This window comes from Orycteropus afer, unplaced genomic scaffold, assembly GCF_000298275.1.
Source record: "Orycteropus afer afer isolate SDZICR_OR568_19922 unplaced genomic scaffold, OryAfe1.0 scaffold00362, whole genome shotgun sequence".
In the NCBI taxonomy this organism is placed as follows: Eukaryota; Metazoa; Chordata; class Mammalia; order Tubulidentata; family Orycteropodidae; genus Orycteropus; species Orycteropus afer.
In genome coordinates, this window is record NW_006921949.1 from 1,474,863 (window position 1) to 1,492,243 (window position 17,381).

Consider the following 17,381-nt stretch of genomic DNA (forward strand, 5'->3'; position numbering starts at 1 on the left):
TGTGGTCAATGTCATGAGACAAAGTATATGTAAACTGCTATATGGAAAGTGAATTTGCTCTGTAAATCTTCACCCAAATCACAATAATAATAATAATAATAAAAGACTAAGACAGACTTGGAAGAAGGAAGGGACCATTCACTTCTAAAAGAATTGGCCAGTGAAAACCTTATGAACAACAGTGAAACACTGTCTGATGTATTACTAGAAAACTTTATGAATAGCCTGAAACATTGTCTGATACAGTGCCAGAAGAGGAGCCCCTCAGGTCAGAAGACACTCATAATATGACAGGGGAGGAGCTGCTTTCTCAAAGTAGAGCTGACCTTAATGATGTAGATGGGGTAAAACTTACGGGAACTCGATTTGCTGAGGTGGCATAACTCAACATGAGAAGAAACAGCTGCAAACATCCATTAATAATTGGAACATGGAATGTACAAACTATGAATCTAGGAAAATTGCAAGTTGTCAGAAATTAAATCGAACGCATAAAGATCAATATCCTAAGCATTAGAGAGCTGAAATGGATTAGTTTTGGCATTTTGAATCAGAAAATCATATGATCTACTATGCCAGGAATGACAAATTGAAGAGAAATGGTGTCACATTCATCATCACAGAGAATGTTTCAAGATCTATTCTGAAGTACAGTGCTGTCAGTGATAGGATAATATCCATATTCCTACAAGGTAGACCAGTTATTAATATTATTCAAATTTACACACTGTAGTGGTTATGTTTGTGTGTCAACTTGGCTGGGCCTGGTTGAGTGGTTGGGAAGCTGGTGATAGTTATTCCCCATGATGAGACTGGCAGTCAACTCCATGGTAGGATCCACCACAAACAGCTGAGTCAACTCCATGGTAGGATCCACCACAAACAGCTTTGGGTATGTGGTCTACTTCCCGTATGTAAGAAGCAGCTTTGGGAATGGTGTCTAGCTTATGGCATGCTTGGACCCTGCATGTAGTCGTGTCATTGTCCAGCAGCCTGCCATGCTCTGCCAACCTTGGGACTTACAATGAACTTGAATTAATGACCTGCCATGTGGCTTGGTAACATCAGGATTGTGCCTTTTTACTTGTCAACCTTGGGTTTGTCAGCCTCAGCAGCCAGCAGCTATCTAAGTGAAGAAACGCCTCTAGCTCCAGGAAGCAGGAGGCAGAGCTGGACCCCCAAATTGAGGGGCTTTCACCCAGTCCCTAGAGCCTGGCACTTTGAACTTGGACTTAAAGCTTCCAAACTGTAAGAGAATAACCTCCTGTTTGTTAAGGCCATCCCATTTGTGGTATATTCTTGTCAGAGTGGCACTAGGTAACCAGAACACACACCAACCACTAAAGCCAAAGACGAGGAAATTAAAGATTTTTACCAACTTCTGCAGTCTGAAATTGACCAAACATGCAACCAAGATGTGTTGATTATCACTGGTAATGGGATTGCAAAAGTTGGAAACAAACAAGAATCACCAATAGTTGGAAAATATGGCCTTGGTGACAGAAATAACACTGGAGATCGCATGATAGAATTTTGCATGACCTACAACTTATTCATTGCAAATACCTTCTTTCCGCGACATAAACAATGGCTATACGCACGGACTCCACCAGATGGAGTACACAGGAATCAGATTGAATATGTCTGTGGCAAGAGGCGATGGAGAAGCTCATTATCTTCAGTCCAAACAAGACCAGAGGCTGACTGTGGAACAGACCATCAGTCTGTTCATATATAAGTTCAAGTTGAAGCTGAAGACAATTCATACAAGTCCATGAGAGTCAAAATATGACCTTGATTATATCCCTCCTGAATTTAGAGACCATCTAAAGAGTAGCTTTGATGCACTGAGTACCAGTGACCAAAAACCAGAGAAATTGTTGGATGACATCAAGAACTTCATCCATGAAAAAAGCATAAGTTCATTAAAAAAGTATACAGGAAAAGAAGAAAAGACTAAAATGGATGTCAGAACAGACTCTGAATCTTGCCCTTGAATGTAGAATAGCTAAAGCAAATGGAAGAGTCGACAAGAAAAAAGCACTAAACGGAAGATTTCAAAGAGCAGCTTGAGAAGACAAAGTCAGTTATTATATTGAAATGTGCAGATATCTGGAGTTAGAAACCCAAAAGGGAAGAACACACTCGGCATTTCTCAAGCTGAAAGAACTGAAGAAAAAATTCAAGCCTTGAGTTGCAATGTTTAAAGATTCTGTGGGCAAAATATTGAATGGTGCAACACTGAAATAAGATGGAGAAATACACAGTCACTGAACCAAAAAGAATTGGTCCATGTTCATCCATTTCAAGAGGTTGTATATGATCGAGAATCAATGGTATTGAAGGAAGGAGTTGAAGCTGCCCTGAAGGAATTGGTGAAAAACGAGGCTCCAGAAATTGATGGAATACCCATTGAGATGTTTCAACAAACAGATGCCATGCTGGAGGCACTCACTTATCAATGCCAAGAAATTTGGAAGACAGCTACCTGGCCAGCTGACTGGAAGAGATCCATATTTATACCCATTCCAAAGAGAGGTGAACCCACAGAATGTGGATATTATCTAATGATATCATTAATATCACATGCAAGTAAAATCTTACTGAAGATAATTCAAAAACAGTTGCAGCAGTATATTGACACAGAACTTCCAGAAATGTGAGCTGGATTCAGAAGAGGACATGGAACAAGGGGTATAATTGCTGATGTCAGATGGATCTTGGCTCAAAGCAAAGAATACCAGAAAGATGTTTAATAAGCAGCATCACAATAAATGGAGAAAAGATTGAAGTTGTCAAACATTTCATATTACTAGGTTCCAAAATCAACACCAATGGAAGCAGATATGACATCAGATGACGTATTGCACTGGGCAAATCTACTGCAAAACACCTCTTTAAAGTGGTGAAGAGCAAAGATGTCTTTTTGAAGACTAAGGTGCGCCTAACCCAAGCCATGGTATTTTCAGTCACCTCGTATGCATATGAGAGCTACATGTGAGATTTGGACAATGAATAAAGGAGACCAAAGAATAATTGATGCTTTTTGAGTTGTGGTGTTGGGGAAGAATACTGAAAGTACCAGGTACTGCCAGAAGAAGGAACAAATCTGCCGTGGAAGAAGTGCAGCCAGAATGCTCCTTAGAAGCAAGAATGGCCAGACCTTGTTTGACCTACTTTGGTCATATTGTCGGAAGGGACCATTCCCTGGAGATGGATATCATGCTTAGTAAAGTGGCGAGTCAACAAAAAGAAGGCCCTCAACAAGATGGATTGACACAGTGCCTGCAGTGATTGGCTCAGGTGAAATAAGTATTGTAAGTCTGGCACAGGACCAGGCAGTGTTGCATTCTATTGTACATACGGTCGCTATGAGTCGGAGCCTGCTTGACAGCACTTAACAACAACAAGAGCAGAGTGCCTTGCCACTTTCAACTTAAGGAGAAAGGCCCAGGCCTGACATAATTTTCTAGGAAGCTTTTAAACTTCATTCCATCTCCTTTGGTTCAGTTTTCTTTTTGCTGTCAGAGAAGACATTTCCATTTGTGCAAAAGTCCACCATTAAAACTTTGATGTGGTTACTGATACATGCTAAAACATGGCTGAACCTTGAAAACATTATGCTCAGTGAAAAAAGTCAGACACAAAAGGTCACATTCATATTCAGAGTAGGTAAATCCATAAAGACAGAAAGTAGATTGGTGGTTGCCAGGGCTGGGGGTGGGAGCGGGGAGGTGGGCAGGGGAATGGGGAGTGACCACTTTGTGGGTATGGGATTTCCTTTTGGAGAAATGGAAAATGTTTGGAACTAGACAGAGGTGGTGGTTGTACAACATGTGGATGTACTCAATATCATTGAACTGTATACTTTGAAATAGTTGATTTTATGTTATGTGAATTTTACCTCCATAAGAAAAATGGATGAGATTTACTTTTAAAAATAGAGATCTATAGCTAGATAGGGAGACAGATATTATATAATATAGGTAGAGATATATAACCACACACATACATTAAAAGCCTTGAAAGATATATACCAAAATACTAACAATGCTAAATTATTCTTAGTGGTGGTATAATAATTATTTTTGCTTTGCTTCTCTATATTTTCCCATTATTCTACAATGATTTTTTTTTTTTCATATTAAAAAACAGGGACAAGAAAAGTTTATAAATGAGCATTTGTTTTGTATTTTTTTTTTAATGAACAAGATTTAAAAACAAAGGATGGTCTCATTATCTGTTAACACTGTTTGACTAATTTAATCCTTTAATTACTATTCTAGAAGCAGATAAAAATATCTAAACCCTGTCACTACGGAAGTAGATTGCACAGCCTCCCTTCCGGGGAATGGCTGGTGGGTTTAACCACCAGCCTTCTGGTTAGCAGTAAGATGCCTTAGGCACTATGCCACCAAAGCTCACAAACCCTATCAACTACCTAATTAAAATTCTGATATGTTTTGCAGCCTTCAGAATGTGTATAGGGATAATCTACAGGAATTTATAGCTTTTCCCCAAAACTCACCTCATTCAGCAACTATAGTAATGTTTTAATACCCACAGAATGTTTAATACATGCAGAAATGTATATGGCACTTTCACAATCATGTTTTAGCAGTAACTGCCTCTATTTCTTGCAGTTATTTTGTCATCACCTGTGTTTATTGAGGGAGCTCTGGTGGCATAGTGCCTAAGGCATTTGACTGCTAACCAGAAGGCTGGTGGTTCAAACCCACCAGCCACTCCTTGGAAGGAAGGTTAGGCAATCTACTTCCATAGTGATACTGCCTGTTTATTAAGCTTAGGTTCTAAACCACCAAAACTTACTTAATTTTTTCATGAGCTGTGGGCTTACTGATAATCCTTAGGTAAATAGATCTGTTGTTGTTGTTGTTATGTGCCGTCGAGTCGGCCCCGACTCATAGCGGGTAAATAGATCTAGAACCTAGCAATTTATAGTGACTCCTTATTGTACCTGTTATTCACATGTTGAACTATCACACATCTTTTTCTTAAGGAGCTCTGGTAGCATAGTGCCTAAGGCACTTGACTGCTAACCAGAAGACTGGCGGTTCAAACCCACCAGCCGCTCCTCGGAAGGAAGGTTGGGCAATCCTACTTCCATAGTGATACTGCCTCGGAAACTCAAGGAGGGGTCGCTATGAGTCAGGGCCGACTCGACGGCAAATAACAACAACAACAACGTATTTTAGTACTACATAGAACATATCAGAATTTTAATTAGGCACTTCATTTTTTTGAACAGGTAACACATTATTCCCTTTCATAGTAATGTACTCTTTAAAACTATACAACAGAAAATCTTTCCCTAGCATTCTGTTCTCTGCTCAAATTCTATAGTAAATTGTTAAGGTATGCTGGAGACAATGTGATTACAGCACTGGAGACACTTGTTGCTTCTTCCTCACAAAAAGTGTGGGAGCCAAACAAGAATGCAGAGGAATGTTCTTGGTTTTTCTGTTTTAAACATACTCAACGTGATATTTACATCCTTCTTTCACTCAAATGAGTGCTGGTAGTGCAGTGGTTAAAGCATTTGGCTGCTAACGAAACTCTCCCAGCTATTGCGTGGCAGAAAGATGAGGCAGTCTGCTTCAGTACTTACAACCTTGGAAACCTTATAGGGAAGTTCTACTCTGTCCTCCAGGGTCACTTGAGTCAGCATTGACTCATAGGCACCAAGTGGGTCTTTCACTCAACAGTACATATATAATTTTTAATAGCAGTTCAATAGCCTATTGCTTTCTCCTTATTGATAGACATTTAACATATTTTCAGTTTTCCACTTGTATAAATAATACTGCAGTGAACATTTCATGAGTCAGCCATTTTCTGTGTCTCAAATTGTTTCATTATCTATTTCTAGGATTAAAATTGGGAGCTCTGGTAGCATAGTGCCTAAGGCACTTGACTGCTAACCAGAAGGCTGGCGGTTCAAACCCACCAGCCATTCTTCGGAAGGAAGGCTGGGCAATCTACTTCCATAGTATATCTCCTCGGAAACCCAAGGAGGGCTATGAGTCGGGTCCTACTCAACAGCACATAACAACAACAGGATTGGAATTATTGAATTAAAGAGAAAAATCAACTTAAAGTTTCTGATATATCTTGCTAAAAAGCTTGCTAAAGATATCATTCCAATTTACCCATCTCCCAACAGTTAATGTGTTCATTCATTCTATCTTCCCCAGCATTTTTTTTTTTTAAATATACTTTGGGAATTAATTAAATGAAAGCAGTATTTGTTACTGTTTTTTGTTTTTGTTTTTGTTTTTGATTTCACATATCTTAGTGAATTACCTCCTGATCTTGTAGACATTACAAATTTAAGTTTCAATGAGCATTCATTTTAAAGTTAGTGTCTTCTATATAAACAAATGGGGAATACCCCTAATTCAGAAAATGGTCACCTGTCTCAGAGGGAAAATGTCAACACAACAGCAAATAGGACAATGTCAAGACCTAAATATCACTGTTACAGCTTGAAGGCATTTTTGTTATTTTCCTCCAAAATTAGACATTTACCTAAGTGGTTTACATCCTGATAGAATATTTTCTTTTCTGGCCAATTTAAATACCTCTTTGAAAATTATCGTAAAACTTAGCAGTCTAATTTTTATTTCAGACCCTTGCACTGCTGAATCAGTTTAAGTCTAAACTCACGCAAGCAATTGCTGAAACTCCTGAAAATGACATTTCTGAAACAGAAGTAGAAGATGATGAAGGATGGTAAGGACTTTGATTTCTCTATATTAACCAAAAACAAATAGGCCCAGAGCAGAGACACAGCTGGGACATTTCCACCACATCATCCCTTTTTCAGGCTTTCCATCCACTCTTATCTTCATCATTGTATTTCCTTTTGAAGGAAGCTTTTACTTCATTTCACCCAGTTGGCATTTATTGAGTGCTTGCTGTGTTCCCAGTATTGTGCTAGCCAGTGGAAAATGCACAAGAAACATGATACTATCTGCCCAAGTAAGTACTTTCTAATGTTGTGGAGAAGATAAGACTCAATCACATTAAACTATTAGTAAACAACTGTAAGAGATTTATAAGTCATAAATCATTATTTCTTTTTATACTTTTGCATTAACATTTTAGAACTCAGTAACCCATTTCATAATCCTGCTAAGTTCCTCTTCAAGTTTCTGATCTACAGGTTCCTATCAACACATAATTCCTAGTTCATTTCACTTTTGTCTTTGGAAATTTTTCAGCTTTTTAAGACACTGATAAGAAATTAAAAAATTGATGACATCTACATGTCCTGTGCTTAGACCTTCATTCTATACTGGCAAAAAAGCGGAGAAAAAAAAAGAAGAAGGATTGTGACTTCCCTTATCACACTCCTCTGTCCTCAAGTTGACTTCACATGCAGTATATTAGACCTCCCCACACCTAACTGCCCCTACCTCCCACTCTACCCTGGCTCAGGCACATTGTTGCATGTAAGCCAGTGTATCACCCCCCACACATGACTCACCCTTTGGATCCACTGAACCATCACATGTGCCATTACCCCAACCCAGAATCATAGCCTCACTCCTGTCTGCCAAACAGCATCTCTCCCCTATTTCAAAACTCTCTTCAACACTCCCATTCTCCAGGAAACCAGTCAGCAATATTTGTTGAGCACTCACAAATCTAGAGGGTGGAGGAAGGAAGCCTGGAACACACAGTAAAAAAGACATAAAAACACTTATTAAGAAAACATTTAAACAAGTAAGACTCTGCAACTGTACATAACTTTAAGCAAAAAGGTTGAGGGGAGGATGATTTGAATGCAATGAATCCTACCTAACTTGGGACCCTGAAAGCACTTGTATATTTCTCAATTAACTTAGAGTTTCTGTACAGTGTGGATTACATATGCCAATTTTTCTTAAAATCCTAGTTTTCTATTACTTATGTATATTTGTTTATACTTAAATTCAAAGTTGCTTCAAGGCAGAAGCTATTTTCCCAGATAGTCCTGTGCCAAAGGCAAAGACTCAGTAAGTGCTGATTGACCCACAGAGATAAATGCAGATAAATGCACATTGCATAGATTAACTTTCTGTTTTTTATATGACTAGACAGATTTAGTTTTATTTTGGATTCCTTGAATATCTCAAAATATCTTTCAAATGTTTGGGGTTCAGCCACCACAAAAAAAAAAAAAAATGTTTTGCCAAGTCGTCGTCTCCTTATTTTTGAATCCATATGCATTTTTAAGGAAATATGATCCATGTGTTTCTGATTCATTTACACTTAACTCATCAAGATGGTGTTTTGTAAGAGCAGTTTGATGCCCAATGATTTTTTTAACCTTTTTATAAGCTATTTAAGTCCTTTTTTATTGAACAGGAAAGTCACCAACAAATTCAAACCCCAGAAGTTCCATTTAAAACTCATAACCCACAGTATTCAAATTTACTTTCAACTTGGCAAGACCATTTAACTTCCCAAGGTTCTTCTTAGCCTCTTGGTCAGTAATCTCTCATTCTGGATTCCTCATTAGCTTTAGTTATCAATTATGTGTTTTTGAAAGTGTCATTCCTGTTATTGATGTGATTTCAAAATACAGTCACTTTTTTTTTCCAACATTCTTATCAGAGTGTTGGGAGAAAAATCAGAAAATTTAACCACATTGGGGATTAAAAATTACTGGTCAGTAATGTTGGCCAGTTCTCCATCTGGGGAACAAAAGAAAGTAGTAAAGGAAAGAAAATAATTGAAGGAACTATTAGCACTTTAGTGGGTTCATGTTTGCCTTCAATTACAGTTTCCTAAATAGAGAGTCAAACACTATGCATTTCCAGAATTTTTTTGGAATTGTTTTATCTAACAGCTAATAAAAACACCTTTAGTGTTCAAGACACTGTGCAGAATCGTACAGAATGCATTGAGGCTTTATATGTAATGCCTTTTTATTGCAATATAGACCATTGACTTTTTGTAACCTAATAAGCAATAGCGTCATTTCTCATGAATAAACCAGTTCACCTTTATCAAGTCTCTAGTGATTTAGATCCTCTCCTATAAAGAAAAAGGAGTCTTGTATTCGAAAGGATTTATAGCAAGTATTATGAGTGCATGGCATGTGCATGTGTGTTATGCATAAATTACATGGTTCCCAGACTATTTTGTGGGTCACGGTTGCTGCTTTTCTAAGAAGTGAAAGTCAGCCAGTGTGCTGTACTACACTGTCAAGGTCTGTTATCTGAGGTAAAAAGATTGCTTCTAAGACATTTTTATGTGTCCACATGAGTGGCCACACATTGAGGGATCATTTTCATTTTCTGTCAAGATAGAAACCATTACCAATTTGTTATGTTTTCTTTTACTTGGCAAACTGTTCTATTCGCATTTTTGGCTGAGCTGCTGTGTTGGCATGGTATACAACAGACATTTGGGTACCATTCAGCAGCATTCTACTTTTCATGCAAAAAAAAAAGGAAAAAAGAAATGGGAAGGGAAGAGAAAGAAAAGAAGTATGATTTTATTGTAAACAGTGTGTATAGTGTTTGATAATTATCCCCAGATTTCACTGTCTAACAATGCATTTAAAGAAGTGTTATTAGTAGTTCTAAGCTGAAATGCATAACAGAAATTTTTCACTCAAAATTACTAAGATTCTTCCTTTGTTAAGATATACACATCCAATATTTGGTGGCAGTGATGGGCACCAGATTCCAGGTTATTTGCTAGAACAGCCTCTTTGCCACTACATTCCTTAGTCCCACAGCATCTCAGATTCATGCAACTATATGAGTCTTCTTCAAGTACAGATTTGATACAACTGATTAGACACATGCCAGGAGGCATCAGCCAAAGGATTCATATAACCATGTGGATGAAGTCCATATGCCAGCTTGGATTTGGTTAGATAAGCCTTGGTTAGCTCCCAAAAAAAGTTTTGAGAGCTGTGTCTGACAAGGCAATGGAGAGACTTATGAAAAAGAAAGCCACCTGCTCCTTACATGACAAAATGGGCATTTCTAGAGAGGAAAAAATTACATTTATGGGAGTAGACTGTAATCTTGTGAACATTAACCATTCACTACTATGTTCTATTGAAAATTTATTTTCAGATTGCTAAATCTATATTAAACAGACTTGATAATAAACTCTGTAATGATATTTTCCCTCCTTCTTCTCTTCTCTCTCTTCCCTTGATCAGTCTTCTCCACAGTACATACAATATTCAGTGTTGTAAGAATTAGAAAAACACTAACAACTGAATGGTTGTGCAAAATCAATATTTTAATGATTACTTTTATAATGTAAGTTAGACGTTCTTTGTAAAAACTTAGAATATCATTCCCCAAAAATAAATAAATAAAAACTACCTGTGATACCAAACTCCAGTATACTATTAATTTATACATTATATATACTTTCCCAAATATTTCTATGTATGTACACTTTTAAAACAGAAATGGGATCATATAGTACTATAGTGTTGTAACTTGTCATTTTTCCCTCAACAATGTATAGTCATATATTGACTTTTCCTTGTCATATATAATTTTATGATAATTTTTATATCTTCTATTATAGCCATGAAGTATTCCATTATATGATAAACCATAATTTACTTAATCAGCTCTATTTTCTGAATATTTAGGCTCTTTCTTTTTTTATTATTGTTAGTATAAATGAAGCTATAGTGAATATCCTTATATCTGTTGCACCCATTTGCTCAGTTTAACTTACTGAAAGTGGAATTTCTTAGTCAGTGGGTATGCATGTGAAGCTCCTGCAAAATATTTTCAAATGACCCTCTCAAAATGCCGTTCCAATATATACCCCTAAATAAATATCATTTTTAAAACTTGCCTTTAGGATTAGAATTCCAAGAATTAATTAATATACTTTGCAGTGCTTAGTCAAAAATGGAAGCATTTTTAAAGAAATGCTTGGTCTTTATAAAATTTTTCAAAATACAAATACAGTCTTATTTTCCTCTGTTTTTAATAAAACTGGTATGAATTTCAACCTAACTCCTCTTTTCAAATGCCTCATCTCTCAGCTAGTCTTATTCTTGGTTCTGAAAAACTCCCCCTTTAAGACAAACCTATGTATTAGAAATTCTGTGTAGAATTTTGTTTTGTTTTATTACTGTACCTTGACTTGTATTAGAAATTCATTGTATTCATCAGTCAGTTTGTTTCTGCTAGAGATAATAGTTTTAAGAACCAAGACTGGGCACAAAGATGTTTTAAAGTCTCCCTCTGGAGTTAACATAACATAGATGCAACAAGTAGCAGTTATCTGATTATTCCAAATAGTGAAATTTTAACAATGCAGATGTACAAAGATTATTGACAGACCCAATCAGACCTCATTATAAGCTAATATTAAAGGATATAGCTTCATCTCATTGTTTATATCAGGAAAGCTTTAAATACCTTTTGTGTGTAATAAATACACTGATTTGTGTATGGTTGATTTACATTGTTGTTGTTGTTATGTGCCGTCAAGTCAGACCCAACTCATAGCAACCCTTCCTTGGGTTTCCAAGGCAGTATCACTACGGAAGTAGATTGCCCAACCTTCTTTCCAAGGAGTGGCTGGTGGGTTTGAACCACCAGCCTTCTGGTTAGCAGTCAAGTGCCTTAGGCACTATGCTACCAGAGCTCCTAGTTTATTTACATATTGAGTAAAAAATGCAATGATAACAAATGAATTTTTAAATTATAATCCTCACTTTATTCCAGCAGGACATTGCCAGATATGGATAACAGGTTGGTGCAGACAAACACAAATAAAGCCAGCTGTGAGGACTGTAGTCTTAAGACCAGTCAAGCCAGGTTAGCAACATGAGAGATCTTTTTCACCCATTAGTGTCAGCGAGGGTAGTGGGTTCCAAATTTTTGGTCTCTGGGCCCGTCTGCACTCTTAAACATTAATGAGGCCCCCAAATAGATTTTGTTTGTGTAGACTATCTCTGGATATAGTCATCAACCAGACCAAGTCCAGGGACTGACTACAGAACAGACCATCAATGAACACATATGCAAGTTCAAGTTGAAGTTGAAAAAAATTACAAGTCCATGAGAGCAAAGTACAACCTTGAGTAATATCCCTCCTGAATTCAGAGACCATCTCAAAGAATAGATTTGATGCATTGAACACTAATGACTGAAGACCAGAGTTGTTGTGGGATGACATCAAGGACATCATACATGAAGAAACCAAAAGGTCAACACAAGAAACAAAGAAAAGACCAAAATGAATGTCAAAAGAGATTCTGAAACTTGCTCTTGAACATAGAGTCGCTAAAGGGAAAGGAAGAAATGACAAAGTAAAAGAGCTGAACTGAAGATTTCAAGGGTAGCTTGAGAAGACATCATGAAGTATTGTAATGAAATGTGCAAATACCTGGAATTAGAAAACCAGAAGGGAGGAACACACTCAACATTTCTCAAGATAAAAGAACTGAAGGGGAAAAAAACCAAAAAAACAAGCCTCAAGTTGCAACATGGAAGGATTCTGTGAGCAAAATATTGAACAATGCAAGAAGCATCAAAAGATGGAAGGAATGCTGTCATTGTACCAAAAAGAATTGGTCAGTGTTCAGCCACTTCAGGAGGTAGCATAAGATCAAGATCCAGTAGTGCTGAAGGAAGGAGCCAGGTTGCACTAAGGCACTGGCTAAGAACAAAGATCCAGAATTGACAGAATACCGATTGAGATGTTTCAAAAAATGGATGCAGTGCTGAAAGTGATTATTCTCATTATGCCAAGAAATTTGGTGGCAGCTTCTTGGCCATCCAACAGAAAGAAATCATGTTTATGCCTGTTCCAACGAAATGTGATCCAACAGAGTGTGGCAGTTACTCAACAATATCAGTACTGTCACACACAAGTAAAATTTTACTGAAACTCAAAAACCAAACTCATTGCCGTCGAGTCAGATCCAACTCATAGCGACCCCTCCTTGGGATTCTGAGGCAGTATCACTATGGAAATGGATTGCCCATCCTTCCTTCTGAGGAGTGGCTGGTGGATTTTATTGAAGGTAATTCAGAAATGGTTGCAGCAGTACATTGACAGGGAACTGCCAGAAATTCAAGCCAGATTCAGAAGAGGATGTGGAATAAGAAATATCTTGACTGATGTCAGACGGATATTGGTTGAAAGCAGAGAATACCAAAAAGATGTTTCAATTGTTTTTCATTGACTATACAAATTCACTTGACTGTGTACATCATAGCAAATTATGGATAATGTTGCAAAGAATAGAAATTCCAGAACATGTAATCATGCTCGTGAGAAACCTGTAAATAGACCAAGAGCTAGTCATTTAAACAGTGCATAGTTTAAAATCAGGACAGGTGTGTGTCAGAGTTGTATCCTTTCACCATACTTACTCAATCTGTATACAGAGCCAATAATCTGAGAAACTGGACTAGTTTGAAGAAGAACATGGCATCAGAATTAGAGGAAGGCTCATTAACAACCTGCAATATGCAGATGGAACAACTTTGCTTGCTGAAAGTGAATAGGATTGGAAGCATTTGTGTATGAAGATCAAAGGCTACAACCTTCAGTATGGATTACACCTCAACATAAAGAAAATAAAACTCCTCACAACTGTACTAATAAGCAGCATCATGATAAATGGAAAAAAGATTGAAGTTGTCAATGATATAATTATACTTGTATCCGCAATCAATGCCCATGGTAGCAGCAGTCCCCAAATCAAATGACATATTGCATTGGGCAAATCTGCTGGAAAAGACCTCTCAAAAGTGTAAAAAGCCCAAACAAAATACAGGCATATGAGTTAAACATTTACCTCAAGTAGATACACTCTTTGGAGAGAACAATCATGGGATAAAGAAGGGCTGCTTATGCACAGGGAGACAGCTCAGGGGGCAGGAGTGTATGGAGGGATGGACACTGGGAAGAGGTAACTATGGGGAGGAAGTGGGAGGGGAGCTGTTGCATTGTGGTAAACTGCAGTCAATGACATAAGACAAAGTATATGTGAACTGCTGTATGGAAAGTGAATTTGCTCTGTAAATCTTCATCCAAATCACAATTAAAAAAAAAAAAGTGCTAAAAAGCAAAGATGTCACTTTTAAGGCTAAGGTGCACCTAACCTAAGCCATGGTGTTTTCAGTTGCCTTATATCCATGCAAACGCTGGACAATGGGTAAGGAAGACTGGAGAAGAATTGATGGCTTTGAATTATGGTGTTAACCAAAAATATTAAATATACCGTGAACTTTCAGGTAGCATAGTGCCTAAGGCACTTGACTGCTAACCAGAAGGCTGGCAGTTCAAACCCACCAGCCACTCCTCAGAAAGAAGGTTGGGCAATCTACTTCTGTAGTGATACCATCTTGGCCTCGGAAAGCCAAGGAGGGGTCGCTTTGAGTTGGGCCAGCTCGATGGCACATAACAATAACAACATAGAATGCTTCTTAGAAGTAAGTGCTTGAATACTTCCTTTTAGAAAGATCAGCACAAGGCCAGTCCTTATGAAGTGGAGGTTGAAAATCCCAAATGTCCAACTTTTCCAAACTGCCATGTCACTCCATCATCTCTGACATGAACTCCACCTCCTCCTCTCAATAATCTCCCTCCCATCTTAGGGTTCCATAGTTCACCGTGACATCTTACAGAACTCACGAACTCTCAAGGAAATGGCTCATGTGTTGATGGTGGAGGCTAGGAGACTGGCAGGCTGGCAAGTCCCAGGTCTGTGGGCAGGTGTGGAGGATTCTCCTAGCTAACATGGTTGGAGGGGTTGGCAAACCCAAATTGGCGGGTCAAATGACAGCTGCTGTCTCAAGTCCAGGGGTGAGATGATGATGAACCAAACACAGAACCGGAGGAAGAGAGCAAACTTTGTCAGAGCATTCATATATGTACCCTCAGGGAAGCTAAGGGTGGTGACTTGAATCACACCCTCCAGCAAGGCAGGACTCAAGATTCATCGTACCCTAGACAGTCTTAGAGACTAGGATTTAACATCCATCACAAAATGGAGGAAAGTGGCTATAAGAGCTATATTAAGCAATTTACTGCACTACAGGCCGCCCCCGGCTCTTCTAGCCATTAGCCCTTTGACTCAGGAAGGATTAATTTTTCCCTCCTGATCGTTTTACATGCCCAAAAGTTATTAACAGTTAGTCCTTCAGTAGGGCAAAAAGTCCTACACCAGCCATTCAGGTCTGCTGCAGGTTTCCACCTGATTTGATCAGGTACTCCAAAAGTTTATCTCATCATCACCCTTTCTGGCCTGTGACAAAATTTAACTGAGAATATTATTCCCTTACTCTGAATCTCTCTTTAGATATCGGCATAGTGTTAGATTTCCCCTGCTGCATAACCTATTTATTCATTCCTTTTCCTTCAGCTATTATTTCTCTTTCTTTCCATTTGTCATTTATTTTTACCCAAACTTTCCCACCTTGAGAAGGGACATCAGGTTCAGCTGCTGTGCCAGTCCAGATTGCTGGTAGCAAGACCAGTCAGGCAAATGCTTCCCCCTCAGTCCACTCGCATTCATGATGGGTATGGTTAGATAAGTACATAACTAGTGGGCTATCTCAACCACTGGGCAAGATGGTAATATTCACTGCCAGCCCCAATTTTGCCAGATTGGGGGAAGGTACCATCCATCCCATTAGACCCTTGGGAATTCTGGCATACAAGTTCAGGGGTATACTTACAGTCTCTTGCTTTTGAATCACCCCTGCCTCTGGCACCCACAGCTGCATCCCAGGTCTTAGGACCACAGCTTGTTACAGAAAGAAAGCAATGTTAGGTGATGTGGGGAAGAATTTTACAGTGGCACCACCATCTTCCCCCAACCCTTCTTTCCCAGATCCCCCAGAAAAATGTAGACATCTGTCCGGTGGTGATCCTCCCTTCACCCCCCTCATGTTGCATGTGAGCACACACTCATGAAGGTGTGTGAGCCAGTCCTGCAAAAAGGACATGGGGGCAGCATCTTCTGACTTCCTCCAGTCTCACAAGGGGGAAATGGAGTCACCATCAGCAGCTGAAGGCTTATTCCTATGAGGTCAGACGTACTGCCACCCTCCAACCTTTTTACTAATTCTGTCACCAGCCTTCCCTCCCACGCCACTCACTATCTCTCTGCTGGGTTTGATAATTCATTGCAGTGGCCACACAGAACTCACAAACCCAGCACACTGTTATCAAGTCAGATGCTACTCATGGCGACCCCTCCTTGGGTTTCCAAGGCGGTATTACTATGGAAGTAGATTGCCCAACCTTCCTTCCAAGGACTGGCTGGTAAGTTTGAACCACCAGCCTTCTGGTTAGCAGTCAAATGCCTTAGGCACTATGCCACCAGAGCTCACCACAGAACTCACAGACAATACTTAAAATTATGGAGTTTATTAGATAAATAACAGGTTACAATGCATGTCCAGGAATGCACTCAGGATACAGTACTACGATCAGGACAGTCTCCCCTCTGCTGTGACCTCAGACATACCTCTCTGGCCCTTGGCCTCTTGGCCTGGTCTCTGCCCTGCTCTGGCAAATGTTACAAAGCTCTTTTAGCTCTGCCTATAAAGCACTTGACTGCTAACCAGAAGGCTGGTGGTTCAAACCCACCAGCCACTCCTCAGAAGGAATGTTGGGCAATCCTACTTCCATAGTGATACTGCCTCGGAAACCCAAGGAGGGGTCGCTATGAGTCAGGGCCGACTTGATGGCACATAACAACAACAACAACAACAATAGGTATACCTATGTGCACCCCACTCCACCAGCAAGCCTCCATTCCAAGGACAATCAGTTTTCTCACTCTGTGGGCTGGCAAGTCCCCCACTCTATTTCCTACCTCTTGATGCCAGTGCCACCATCTCTCACCCACGCATCTCTCTCACAGCTGGACATCTCTCAGTCAGTGAGGTCCAGTTCAGGGATCTCAGATCCAAGGACATGTTCTACTTCACCTCCAGCTCTTCTCTTTTGATGGCAGTGTGGGTCCCCCCTTTTTGCTTCTAGGAAAGCTCATTTTAAGCCTGGCAGAGTGACAAAACTAACCAATCCCAACAACAGAGTTCTACATACCTTATTTGCATGGTCCCACCCAGTAAGCCTATTGAAGTTACAAAGACTATGGCTATAAAAGACATACCAAGTAATTCACTATACCACACAGGGATGACGAAACTTCGACTCATGTACTTTGAGCATGTAGGGATCTGTCCCTGGAGAAAGACATCATGTTTGGTAAATAATAGGGTCAGTGAAAAGAGGAAGACCATCAACAAGATAGACTGACACAGTGCATCTTATGATGAGCTCAAATATAGCAATGATTGTAAGGATGGTACAGGACCAGGCAGTGTTTTGTTGTGTTTTATATAGGGTTT

The 17,381-nt window shown here is 39.1% G+C and overlaps 1 protein-coding gene across 1 annotated transcript in view; it reads left to right on the plus strand.

The window, feature by feature from the left end:
• The window catches only part of CWC27 (CWC27 spliceosome associated cyclophilin), a 426,501-nt gene that overhangs the window by 383,411 nt on the left and 25,709 nt on the right, over positions 1–17,381 (plus strand). The window contains exon 13 of the mRNA XM_007952852.1: positions 6,650–6,753. Coding sequence (XP_007951043.1) covers positions 6,650–6,753 — 104 coding nt within the window. The remainder of the gene's footprint in view (positions 1–6,649; positions 6,754–17,381) is intronic.